The sequence below is a fragment of the Barbus barbus genome, assembly GCF_936440315.1.
Source record: "Barbus barbus genome assembly, chromosome: 35".
In the NCBI taxonomy this organism is placed as follows: domain Eukaryota; kingdom Metazoa; phylum Chordata; class Actinopteri; order Cypriniformes; family Cyprinidae; genus Barbus; species Barbus barbus.
The window spans coordinates 2,888,877-2,903,500 of NC_136763.1; the positions used below are offsets into that span (position 1 = coordinate 2,888,877).

General features: G+C 33.4%; 1 protein-coding gene across 1 annotated transcript in view; it reads left to right on the forward strand.

Annotated features, from left to right (window-relative positions):
* LOC306855201 (filamin-B-like) overlaps positions 1–14,624 on the forward strand; it is a 95,847-nt gene that overhangs the window by 32,272 nt on the left and 48,951 nt on the right. The window contains exons 2-7 of the mRNA XM_079393689.1: positions 1,918–2,166; positions 3,365–3,462; positions 4,602–4,749; positions 7,820–8,013; positions 9,606–9,768; positions 9,852–10,052. Of these exons, the coding sequence (XP_079249815.1) occupies positions 1,918–2,166; positions 3,365–3,462; positions 4,602–4,749; positions 7,820–8,013; positions 9,606–9,768; positions 9,852–10,052 (1,053 nt within the window). The remainder of the gene's footprint in view (positions 1–1,917; positions 2,167–3,364; positions 3,463–4,601; positions 4,750–7,819; positions 8,014–9,605; positions 9,769–9,851; positions 10,053–14,624) is intronic.

Below are 14,624 nucleotides of genomic sequence, written 5' to 3' on the forward strand. Positions count from 1 at the left end.
CGCACTATACAGACTAATGGAAATGTAGAGAACAAACATTGAGGGATCAAAGTTATTTCTATTTATCTAATTTGTTATACATAAGCTCTCAGAAAAATCTACAAATGTTCTCCTTTTAAGGTACTTTTGAAAACCACCTCAGTGACCGCTTTTATTTGTGTCGGAGTGAGTATAACACAGTTTCATACAAATATATTAAAATCTACATTTGAAAAATATAGATTTTATTTCAATTAAATAAGTGAAAATGGTGTAATTTTGTTATTTGATATTTTATGAATTTCATATTGATTTTAAATATATTAACTTATAATTAGTGTACATTTTAAAAATTAATTAAAATGAAATTATTAAATGTCTATTTGATATTTTATTTTATTGAAGTATATTATATTGATATTTATTACATATATTTTAATATTTGTTTTTAATACGTAAACAAAGTATACATATAAAAAAGTAAATGTGAATCTATTTTTAGATTTTGAATTTTACAAAAAATTGTGTATATATAGTGTGTATTTATATATCTCAGTGATCATTAATCAATAATTGATCAATAATTTAATACATTATTTATTTGAATGATTATATAATTTTAGTTTTTTAAATAAAAACAAACAAACCTGAATGTCCAACTGTAAGTTCAAGCTGCATTAGTTTTGTTTCGTGTCAGATTTGCTCTTGATATTTGGCTGTGTGCTGAAGTTCAGCTCCACTCCTGAGGTTTGCAGTAGACGACTGATAGTGTGAACACTGATGATTTCTGCAGTGTTAACAATCACTAACTGCTGCGATTCCTCCTGCAAACATCTGCTTTTGTCCGAGATGACAAATGAACTCATATGAAGTGTGCTAAACGCTGCTTTATCTTCTGAGTGCTCATTTACCGTAACTGAGCACAAATCTTCATCTTAATTGCTTGTTTTCTTCAGGATCAACTGTGAAAGATCATGTGTGTTTTTTTTGTTTTTTTTTTTTTTTTTAAATAACATTTTATTACCTGTGATATAAGATCAGTTCTCAGGGATGGGTTTGCAGTGAATCATATTCCTGACGGGTGTAATGTTGATCGATTGTTTATTCAGTGATCCAGGCACCTCAAGTCTAGTTCTTTCTGCTTTGCTGAAAAGCCAAGTCATTTACAAATACAATACTCCACCCCATATATCTATTTATTAGTCCAGTCAGTGTTTGCTGTGGTTCATTATATACACTGTTATACAAGCTCTGTATTGTTCCTGTCACATTTACAACTCTGCTGCATTTATATCAGAGCTGTTTTCTAAAGCCAACATTTTATATTTATAAATAAACTGTTAATATATAAATTTAAACTTATTTGTCAATTTTTATCAATTTTACAAATGTTGATATTACACATTTTAGGTTCATTTATTTTTAACCAATCAAACAAGAAATAGACTATAAATATATAAACACATTTTAAATGTTCTTATTTCTATTTATATATTAATTCATTCATAAACTACTTTTTCATTAATTTTAATAATAGTTCTAAAAAATATTAATAAATCACATGTAAATTTAAAATGATATATTTATCATTTTTATTTAATTACGTATTTGTTTGCTTGTTCGCTATATTCATTCAGCTATTTTCATTACGTTTGCTTTGCTTATTCACATTCACTTGTTTTTTTATTTAATTACGTTTTCACTTTATTTATTGTAATGAATTGTATTTTTTTTATTACTCATTTGCTTGCTTATGTTCAAGTCGTCTTTTATTAGTTGTGCATTTCTAATTTATTTTACTTGTATTTTAATTTGTTTGTAATTTATTTTAGTACTTTCAGTGGCTTCAATAATGTTTATTATTATTATTATTATTATTATTATTATTATTATTATTATTATTATCACTCAATCTTTCTATTTAATGTCCCCCAACAGACAGCAAAGCGATTGTGGACGGGAACCTGAAGTTGATCCTGGGTCTGGTATGGACCCTCATCCTCCATTACTCCATCTCTATGCCCGTCTGGGAGGATGAAGATGATGATGAAGCCAAGAAACAGACGCCCAAGCAGAGACTCCTCGGCTGGATCCAGAACAAAGTGCCTGACCTCCCCATCTCTAACTTCAGTCGGGACTGGAGGAACGGCCGGGCGCTGGGCGCTCTGGTGGACAGCTGCGCTCCAGGTGAGCAGAATCTGCGCAGAACGTTTCGTTCCTGCCGGTCAGCTGTTGTTGTGTTTATTGGACAGCTGTGCGTTTGCTGTGTGTTTGTATAGATACGGTGGATCGACTGTAAAACACAGCTGTGAATGAGTCCAGAACTGTGTGTGCAAAGCACTTCTGTCGTGGTACAACATTAATGTTTCCTAATATTTGCGATTCAGTTTGCTGAGAGAAACCTTTTTGGTGCATGTTTTCGCATTTTATGGTCATTAAACAATTCTAGAAAAACCTTTTCATACTTGGCACTTCATTAATAATACATTTAATTTTCGGTTTTTAGTCTTTGTACAACAATTCTGCCAAGACGAGTGGGCCAAAATTCCTCCACAGCGCTGTAACAGACTCATTGCAGGTTATCACAAACGCTTGATTGCAGTTGTTGCTGCTAAGGATGGCCCGACCAGTTATTAGGTTTAGGGGGCAAGCACTTTTTCACACAGGGCCATGTGGGTTTGGATTATTTTTACCCTTCATAATAAAAAAACTTCATTCAAAAACTGCATGTTGTGTTTACTTGTTATCTTTGATTTAATATTTAAATTTGTTTGATCTGAAACATTAAAGTGTGACAAACGTGCAAAAAAATGAAAAATCAGGAAGGGGGCCAACACTTTTTCACACCACTGTATGTATAATTTATTAATGCATTTAATAAACTAAGTTTTATTCTTAGTACATTGTATAATATTAATTTAATAATAATATAGGTATTAATATAAATTAATTAATTTTGGTACTTAATTGTTTGCTAATTTATTAATTTATTTATTATTGTTGTTATTATTAATATATAGCTTTCATTTAAATTTTGACAGCTTGTGAATCCTGATTCACATCCAGTAATTTCAATAATCTTTGTGCTTTTATTTTTTACATGAAACGTCTGGGCTTTCAGATTGTTAATTTTCTAATGAAATTTAAGCAGTGTGTCTGACACTCTATAATGTGACGTGACGGATCGCTGTAGTGTCTCCGTTCAAGCGACAATGCAAAGCGCAGTAGTTTTTATACATTTAATTTCTTTATATACAAATCAGTTTTTGATTATTGTTTAATAATAATTAAATCAGATAAATTTATTATTTAGAAGTAGTAATATTATTTAACACCTTAGCAACCTGTTTAACTGTTCGTCTTGTGGTATGTTTGTGTTTTTCAGGCCTGTGTCCTGACTGGGAGATCTGGGACGGGGAGAAGCCGGTGGATAATGCCACGGAGGCCATGCAGCTCGCTGATGATTGGCTGGGAATCCCACAGGTGAGCTGGCGACCTTTGACCTCTAGTGGATCAGGATGAGATTTCAGCAGCGCAGAGGCGCCACAAATCTGTTAAGAGATACGTGTTTGACTGGTCCACATGTTCCTTCCCCTCCATTCATGCTAACAGAATAAGACACGCACGCACATGTGCGCACACACACACCCACACACCCATCAGTATCAGCTGCACTGTTTGCCACAGAGTTAATATGATTTTCAACACACCTCAATCACACCTCAGCAAACACGTCTGCTTCACTCATCACCAGCCTGGTCTTGTTCTCGTGTTTGAGTTTTGTGACCTCAGTTCAGTAGGTTTAGATTTACTGTAATATTCTGGCTTTATGTGAATGCTAAAATACTTTCAGTTGCATTTTTTTAAATATTCTTCATTTTGAATTAATGGTGAATTAATAAATGTCAGGATTCTAATGTTTGAATCGGGGGTTATTATAGAAAAAAAATAAAAAAAATAAATAATTAATCCTTTTGAAATAAAATAAATGGTAGCTAAAATAAAAATTTAATTTAAAATAACTAATTTTATTTCATTGTTTAATAAATGTTTACTGAAATAAAGTTAAATATATTTTTTTATGTTTCTTTTTGCCAAAGCACCATTTCTCATTTTTAGTTTACCTTGAAATACTAAAACAGCTAAAACTAAATAAAAATAAGAAATAATTTTAATTGTTAATTTTAATATTAATTAATATTGTTACATTTAAATAACTAAACTAATTAAATGTAATTATACAATGAATAAAATTAGTAAACACAATTATGAAATTAAATGTACTTTTTAACCTTTTTAAATTAATTAAAATAATTATATCTAATTATACAATTAATCAATTTATTGAAAAAATGCATTAAAATAGTTTAAAATGTATTAAGTTATCAAAAAAAGGAACAAAATTATTAACTTTAGAATAAAAGGGAAGAAAATATAGAAATAAATCCTAATTAAAAATATGAACAGCTATAATAGTGCATCAGTGTTACTAAAAATAACATTGTTTTGGATAAACGGGTAGTCCAGCCTTCAAGCCAAATGTTTCTGAAATAAATGTGCTGCACATTAAACCAGGTGAATGTTTTTTGCACACTACTTATACGTTATGTCTGTGTTTGCAGGTGATTGCTCCAGAGGAGATCATTGACCCCAGTGTGGACGAGCAGTCAGTCATGACGTATCTGTCTCAGTTCCCCAAAGCCAAACTGAAGCCCGGAGCTCCTCTCAAACCCAAACTCAACCCGAAGAAGGCACGCGCTTACGGCCCAGGTGAGCCGGCTTTGTCACCTTACAAACTTGCACTAGTGTTGTTGTTTACATAGAAGCGCCCAGCGTTATCTTCAAACGGTGAGATCTGTCTGAACGGCCACACAAATACAGATAGCTATCATACCAGAGATTCAGGATATTGTAATTGTCATGAAGACTTTCTTTTTTCTAGTGACATACGGCCAAGTATGGTGACCCATACTCGGAATTCGTGCTCTGCATTTAACCCATCCAACGTGCACACACACACAGCAGTGAACACACACACACACACACACACACACAGCAGTGAACACACACCCACCCGGAGCAGTGGGCAGTCATTTATGCTGCGGCGCCCGGGGAGCAGTTGGGGGTTCGGTGCTTTGCTCAAGGGCACCTCAGTCGTGGTATTGAGGGTGGAGAGAGCGCTGGACATTCACTCCCCCCACCTACAATCCCTGCCGGCCCGAGACTCGAACCCACAACTTTTGGATTACGAGTCCGACTCTCTAACCATTAGGCCAGACTTTCTCCGATACTTGACGCCTCACAGAATCGTTAATGTGACGTAATGGGATTGTTAAAATAGCATGTTATCTGCTGTGATCTGATGTCTCAGTTTTGTCATGTTCACTACCGCTCAAAAGTTTGGAATAATTAAAAAATTTATGTTTTTTGAGTGTCTGCTGCTCACCAAGTCTGTATTTATTTAATCAAAATGGAAGGAAAAAATATTATACAAATTTAAAAAACTTTTTTTTTCTGTTGTAGTGTTTTGACACACAATTTATTCCTGTGATCAAAGCTGGATTTTCAGCATCATTACTCCAGTCACATAATCCTTCAGAAATCATTCTAATATGCTGATTTGCTGCTTAAATATTATTGGTTGTTATTATTAAACAGTTTTTGCTGATTTAATATTTTTATGAAAATCATGGTTATTTGAATGGAAAGGTCAAAAGAACAGAAAATTTAAATATTTTGTAACATTTATAAATGCCTTTACTGTCAATTTTGATCAATTTAATGTGTCCTAAATAAGTATTATTATTAATATTTTAAATTCTACCTTAATTGTTTGAATAGTATTGTATCATAGTTTTCACAAAAATATAAAGCAGCACAACTGTTTTCAACATGGATGATAATCAGAAATGTTTCTTGAGCAGCAAATCAGCATATTTTCATGATTTCTGAAGATCATGTGACACTGAAGACTGGAGTAATGATGCTGAAAATACAACTTTGCATCACAGAAATCAATTACATTTTACTATATATATTACAACAAAAAACTTATTTTTAATTGGAATATTTCACAATTTTTACTTTTTTTTTTTTTTTTTTTTTTTTTTTTTTTTTCTTTTTATTAAATGTAGCCTTATTGACTTATTTCAACAACACTTAAGCAATTTTTTATAAACCATAATTATTGTAAACTTTTGACCATTAGTGCAAGTTAGTACCGTTTGAATACAGCTGCTCCTGTTATGTTCAGGACTGATGGATGGAGTGAAAATGTGCTTCTTACATGTTGTAAATTTGCCTAAAGCTGTAAAACTGGTGGCTAATGAGTTTAAGAGTTGATTCTCACACCAGAGGTGACCTCGACACATTTTCTGTGACCAGATTTACTAAAGTGAACTACCTCATCAGTCTTGATAAATCTTCACCTCTCTTTTTGAACGAGCATATAATTTACGACAAATAATGAAAGCGTCACATTAGTGTTATTTTTGCATTTAAGTGATTATGTCCTCTCTGAAAGCACTACAAATAAAACAACTCATTTAAAACGCGACACAGTCACCCTTGTTTCCTACATCACACATAGAGGACTGTAGTTTTTAGTGGCAAATTGAATCAGTGTATGGAAATAACCTGTTTTATGAGCTCAGAGGGATCGTGTGTTTGCAGCTTTGTGCGGTTTGCCTCAAACTATAAACTAAAAGGAGTAATTTTAGACCGTTACTTTTGAAGGTTTGTCGACCACTGCGGTTTCTATCCAACATCAGACAATAACTACTGTTTGTGTTTCTTTGTATGCATAAATTATGCAACATTTGCTGTGCACAAGTAGAGGATTCATGAATCAAATCCACATCATAAATTCATGACCACTTTTTATTAGTTTTTTTTTTTTTTATATTTTGGCCCACAGGCCTTCAGAGCTGAACGACTATAAATGGGAAAGATCTGAATTTAAATGCAAACAAAATGTAAAACTTATTGAAAGTGTTTTAATTAGTTTAGGTGCATTATTTATTAAAAGTATTTTATTTAAAATTAATTTGCAATCAACCAGTGAGGAAGCTGGTATAAATCAGATAATAAAATATTCACCAATCATGATGCATACAGTAATCAAAGGCTTTCCTGTAGCTCAAATAGTAGAGCATGGCGCAAGCAACGCCAAGGTCATGGGTTCGATTCCCAGGGAAAGCAAGAGCTGATAAAATGTAAAAACTGTAACTTGAATGCAATGTAAGTCATTTTGGATAAAAGCGTCTGCTAAATGCATAAATGTAAATATAAAATCTCCAAATATGTGAATAAATAACGTAAATTTGCATGTACACATCAATGTTGATTATAAAATTTAATAGCTTAATGATTTATAAAAATTATTTTTAATGAAGGTTCTGTATGTTTTAAAGGTCATTCATGCAACGCTTAAAAGGGGCCTTTAAAGGCGTCCAAATTGATTTATTGCTTAGGTTTTTGGTGACAAGTTGTTGGTTTAGTGTTGCCGTTTTTTTCGTGCATTTGTGAATCTGATTTATATACTGTATGCTTATGTAATCAATAGTAGACCTCTAAATGTACAGCAGTGCAGTAAATATATATTTCACAATGCGTGTTTTGTGAGTCTAGTGGAGATGCTAATGGCACAGTGTGAAGGAAATGCTGTAAATGCTATCTTAGGACTGTTGAAGCATGTCATTTTTGTTTTAACAGCTCTGTCGCATCCGTTAAAGGCTGTAATTAGAACAGAAATCCACTTCTCATTAGCTGAAATGAACTTGTTTCCTGAATCACATGTTTTCCAGAGTAAAGTCCTGAATGGTTTTGTTTTGTTCGCCAGGCATCGAGCCGACTGGGAACCGGGTGATGCGTCCGGCCGTGTTCACAGTGGACACCTTCAGCGCGGGTCAAGGCCAGGTCACTGTCTATGTTGAAGACCCAGAGGGCCGCAGAGAGGAGGTCAAACCTGCGCTCAATGAAGGCAAAAAGACCTACAGCGTGACGTACATCCCTCAGGTCATGGGACCGCACAAGGTCTGCATCAGTGTTTCTCAACCCGTTCGACTCAAAGGCCCATTATATAGCGCCAATATTCAAAGGCCCCATGCTTTTTCCGGTTCTGTGTGATTTACCCCCCCCCAGTGAATAAACAATATTCACAAAGAAATTAGTACTCTTATTCAGAAAGAACACATTAAGTTGTTCATAAGTGACAGTAAAGTCATTTATAAACTTACAGAAGATTAACGTAAAGCATTAAAAATTGTAATGTTAAAAATGTACTAGTTAATATATTAGGTTTTTTATATACATTATATAAATATACATATGTACTACATAATACATATACATTTGTGCTTTAAATATATAAAATGTTATCTTTTAATTACAAGTATAAAAATAAAGATAAAAATTAAATATAAAAATGTTAAATTGCATTTATATATTTAATATACAAATACATTTAATTTTTTTTATCTACTATATTCTTTACTATATTCTGTACTCATTATATACATTTATATATTATGAATATATATCAATGCAGTGTTTTTATTATAAATATAAAAATTAATTGTGAAAATGTATTTATTTAAATGTTATTATTTCACATGACTTTTCCAGGTCTAGAAATCCCACTTTTAAATATGTCCAAGTTTTTCTAGACTGGGAATCCTTGTCCTGCAAAGAAACCAAGAACTGTTGTGAATGCATTAAAAGTTGTCGTTTTCATTATTTTTTTGTATTCCTTTAAATTAGGGGTGGAACGGTTCAACTTTTTCACGGTTCGGTTTGTATCACTGTTTTAGAGTCACTGTTTCGGATATGGTTTGGTATGTTTAGGGAAACACTATACTGTCAAATAACAATAAAGAAAATAAGAATCTATCTAACTACAAGCAACAGCACAAAAAAAAATTAAATAGAGTAAAGATAGAAGATAGTTTTTAAGTACAGAAATTGAATAAAGTAATCAAATGTAAAACAGCATTGCATATTTGACTGTATAAATTAAAGATTAATCTTTATTAAAGTTACAAAAGCTCGTTCTCTTCTCACTGCGCGCTTGAGCTCGCGCCCTCTGGCTTTTAAAAGTTTAAAGCTTACATGAGTTTAGTTTGAACACAGATATCAATGTATGCTGTTCAGGTCTCACCTGTGTGTGCGCGTACTATCAGCAGCCTGGTGATGATGGTAATAATGCTCATATTCCAGCATACAGCACTCGCATTGAACAAGTGAATGGTTTGTCCACTTTGGGGGGTTTTTTCATCGCTGTTATTGTAATGTACTGGGAAGCCAGAATGCGCATCCATTAACAGAAACCTACATTAGCCCTGTTTGTTTTACGTATTATTTATAACAAACCATATTACACATGCGTTGTCAGATTTAAGTTGAACCGGTCCTAGCATGTGCCGAACCGTTCGGTTAGATTTTCTTACGGCAAACCGTGCCACCCCTACTAAATGATTTTACGTCATTTTCAGGCCCCCCCCTAGTTGTTATAATAGTCATATAGGTGTGTGTTTGTGTAAAAACAATCAAGTTTATTATGTATAAACTCAGAACTGTTTCCATGCATTATTCTGTGAAATATAGGCTCTTTTATGTTCACTCCACAGGTCACTGTGCTTTTCGCTGGACAGCAAATCCCAAAGAGCCCGTTTGAGGTGAATGTGGACAAAGCCCTGGGAGATGCCTCTAAAGTGACGGCTAAAGGACCTGGACTGGAGCCGCTGGGCAACATCGCCAACAAAGCCACCTTCTTCGACATCTACACTGCAGGTCTGACTGTGCAAACTTGAAGTTGAGCTCACTTTCTTGATGAAAACAAGTCTTGAAGCCACTGTACTCTCTGTGTTGATCAGGTGCCGGAGTGGGTGACGTGACGGCTGTCATCAAAGACCCTCTGGGTAATAAAAACACTGTGGAGGCCATCATGGAAGACAAGGGCGAAAGCGTCTTCCGTTGCACCTACAAACCCATGCAGGCTGGCCCTCACACCATCAACATTACATTCGGAGGCATAGCCATCCCTAAGAGCCCCTTCAGCGTCAATATCGGCCCAGGTATTTCATGCGATTACATGCAGACATTACCCAGCATCCTCTTTCTCAGCTGGCAATTGTTTAAATGTGCTGTCGGTTGAAGGAAATGGAATGGTTTATTAGTGCTTTTGGTAAACAACGCACTGTGCTCATAACTGTGAAGTGAATTAGCGCTGTGTTTTTAGGGTCTCAGACGTGTGCATTGCCTCATGCACTTGTAATTGCATGTAGTTATGAGATTCTGCAGTTCTTTTACACGCGCTATAAAATGCATGTAAATGTAACCGCAGTTCACCAGCGCGCTCATTTGTGGTGTGTGTGATGCTGCCAGCTTCATTAAATATGACCTGTCACGCCATTATGGTCAGGCTTAATTTCCGGCCCTTTGTTTTAATTTGATTGCTTTTTTTAGGCTACACACAGACACACACACACATCATCAAATGTACTTTATTACAAATATAAAGATTTGTAGTGAAATAACATTTGCATATTTATTTAATATAGAGGAGCACTGGCCCCAGCTTAAATCTGATTGGCCCCTGAAGTGCTCCTGTCCTGTCACTCATCGCTGATTTACGTTAGCCGTTTGAAATTCAACCCGTGTACCGCATCTTAAGCTTTACTTGTAAATGTGACGGTCCATGTGTATAGCCCTGACTGATTTTAAAAATGTAATTTTGGGCACCCCTGAAATGGGTCGAGTCATTGATATTACCTGATGTTACAAAACACTGCTCATTCAAGGACATGCATTTAATGCATAGACGGCGCAAGAGCATAACGCACAGTAAGTGTCTAAAACGAATGTGCACAGTTACAATTTGCGCTATTTAACTTAATGCTGTTGAACCTACTTTACAAAGAAAACTATTTGCTAAAATTAAAGCGTGCGGTTTCTCGGGTGGAAGTTGCGTTCGTTACTATAGCAACGTTTCAGAATCATCACTGACATGTAGAAAAACTGTAGCATTTTGTTTAAAATGAAAGTAAGATGAAGATCCTTACGTCACATAGAAACCTGTTTGGCTGAAAATAGTGGAATAGTGTGGAAAGTGCATAAAATTCTAATGTAGTCTGTGTGGAAGCATCGTATGATTCTTGGTAAAACTGAAATTAGGAATTAAATTATTACTGGTTTCACGATGACATTTCAACTGTTAGTTTTACCGTTTTACATTTTGATTATCATTCAAACTGAATTTGATCATTGCTGTAATGTATGGTGTAATTCACACTCGAAGCCAGAGGCGCAGACTCGTATAACTCGTACACGTTATCACAGTATGAAAATAATGTATTTTTTGCCTCATTAATAAGAAGCCTCATCACATAAATTGTTTCAAACAATTGTCTTGTGTTGATGACTAAACATGCTAGCCCTTATGCAAATAGGAACAATTATATTTTATGAATACTTCAGGAAAGATAATCGACTTGAGACCATAAAAAAAAAAAAAAATTGTTTTTAAAGGAAGAAAGGAAATTTTAGAGATTAAATGAAGTTTGACCAAAGAAATGTGGGATCAAACAGTGTGAGCAATAAATAAAAGACATTAGCATCATGATTGAAGACATGTAAGAGTCTCCTATCGGGGAGAAGTGTGAATGTGTGCATGGAGACAAAGCAGTTTGGGCAGCACAAGACAACAAACTGCATGGATGCTTAGATAATGTGAGTAACTATTAGTTAGCATTTTAGTCAACTCTAAACAAAATCACATGGCATGCTCTAAAAATATTTCATGAGTTATAGAGTTATCCTCAGATTTGAAAAAGAACATGGTCAGATTTGTGGCTTTGCCTGCATTGTGTTTCTAGACAGCAACAAGGCTAATTTTATTTTTATTTTTTCTAAGGTATTTAATGTAAATAATATTTCTAAACTGTAAATTCAAGCCCTTGTAGCTATGTTTCTGACTTAAGGACAACAAGCTGCCAAGTGTCTTCTTTAAATTGACACTACGGTTATACTTTTTAGACATTTCCAGTATTTTAACAATACTGATAACCGCTATCAATTTGGTCATTATAATCGTGATATAAAATTTTCATACCGTTTTATTTCTACACTGCAATAAGGTTGAACAATAGTTAACAATACAGAACAAAGCATTTAATTTTAATTTCCTATGTAAATGTTTATATATACTAATTAATTTGTAGTATTAAAATAAAATGATGTAGCAACATTAAGAACTAACATGATCTAACACTTAAAGTATATTTATAATTTAAATTAAGATGAAAGAGACCTAATTTATAATGTTATACGTTACATGTCCAAATAACAATGTATACAGCCTTGTATAGCGTGTCAGTGAGTAATTGCCGAATAAGTAGATGGATTCAACCTCCTGAGCAAAAACCGCTGAATTTTCAGCAGCGGTCACAAAAAAAGTAACAAGATATGTAGTGTCAGTTTCCTACAATGTTCAAGAACAACATTAAGCTGTACATATTGTATTTTATCATATGCTCATGAATATTCTTGTTGTTGGAACCCAAAACTCAGTGTAAAAACGAACTCCAAATTGGCAGGGAAGCCCGTTTTTTCTCAAATATTGTATTATATTTTATGCATGTATTTTATTCTTAATGAAATCATATATACACACACACATACATAGGCCTACATATGGAAATATTTAAGCTGTTAAAGTTTCCAAAGACTTGAAAGGTAAACTTGGCCCCTCTCTGTAAATGGTGGCCCCTGCTTCTAAAAAATCCTAGATCCGCCTCTGCATACTATATACATTCATATATTATATAAAATGTAATCTTTTTAGGTTTTGTGTCAGATTGTTAGATGGGTCAGTGCTTGTGAAACACTTAAATATTAGGCGTAATTTAATGCGCACTTTTGCATGATTTTTTTAGTTTGTTTTAGATTTCTAAGATAACAAAAGAGATACATTTGTTAACTTTTGGCTAGTGTTATTCTAGTATCATTTAAGATTCTGTTTGATTCATATTTTGAATCAGTTTTTTTAAGTTTGTCATTTTGTTTTGAGTTGTCATTTTTCTTAGTTTTTGATTTTTAATATGACTATAGATATAGTTTTATTTAAATTATGTTTTATTAGTGCATCAAGTCACATTTAAATGAAAATGAAGAAATATTTGTATTTATTTCAGTGCAGGTTTATTTTATTTTGAGTAGCAAAAGTAAACCGTATAGTAACCCTGGTTCCTGCTGTAGTTTTTGTCCGTTCTCTGAGTGCTTTCGTTGTGGACTTGGGAATCTGTGCGTCACTGAACATTTTAAACCTTGTAAAACACCAAATTCCTTTTCTCTGAAACAGCTTTTCCAAACGTGCAGCAATTTAGTTTAACAGAAGCTGACTTTAATTGATTTTCCTGTGTAGTTAAACGTTATCATGCTGCTGATTTCACAGGCTTGTTTTTGCAATTTGTAGAATTTTACTGTTCAAAACCGAACCGCGAGAGCATTGTTGACTCCAGTGATGAGGATTGCATGATTGTTTCTTCGGCTTTCAAACACATGAGTCTTCATAGCTTGACGTGTGTGTGCTTTTTGTGTTTCATCTCAAAGAGTTTTAAATAATTTATTTCACATTTTTTATTATTATCGTTATTAGTATTAGAATCCATCCGAAAGATCCACGAAACCTTGCAGCCGTAAAGAGTGACTTCTCTTTTTAATGTCGTTCGGTGGGATATAAGCTCTGTTTTTCTTTCCTCTGTAATTGACGGTTTTGTGGTTTTGTACGGCTGGTAGCTTTAGTGTTCCCGTAGGATGCTGTTGATCATGTTGGATTAAAAGCGATTGTGGTGGGCAGGTTTGGATGAGCGTGACCTCGGGAAATCAGCCACATGTGCCGTAAACCCAAACGAGACCCACAGGAGAACTAATGGTAGTTTGACTTTTACAGCACAAGATGTCATTTCAGGACATTTCACAAGCAAATTAAAGAGCTTTATACAGCCATTATGTGCTTTTAAAATAGCACTATTGGAATTTGCTAATCCTAAAAACTCTACTATGAATAAAGATGGCAGAAAAAAAAAAAATAAACAAATAAATTATATATGTGTGTGTATATGTGTGTATATATGTATGTGTATATGTATAATTATTCTATATGAATGTAGTACATACTATATGAGTATATATTTTATAGTATATACTCAAATTATATACATTTATATATTATAAATATAAAAATGCAATATTTTTAGGATAAATATAAGCATTAAGAGTGATTTACATTCTATTTGCATATTCTATTTATTAAATGTGCAAATAAATTAAATTTAATGGTCTGTGCTATGTATTCTCATTATATACATTTATATATCATATAAAATGTCATTTTTATTAAAACATAAAATGCATTAACATAATTATATTTATTTGCATATTTATTTATTATTGAGATTTATACAGCACTTTAAAGCTGAATAAAGCTTTCCATTGATGTATGGTTTGTTATGATAGGACAATATTTGGCTGAGATACAACTATTTGAAAATCTGGAATCTGAGGGAGCAAAAAAATCTAAATATTGAGAAAATCTCCTTTAAAGTTGTCCAAATGAAGTTCTTAGCAATGCATATTACTAATCAAAA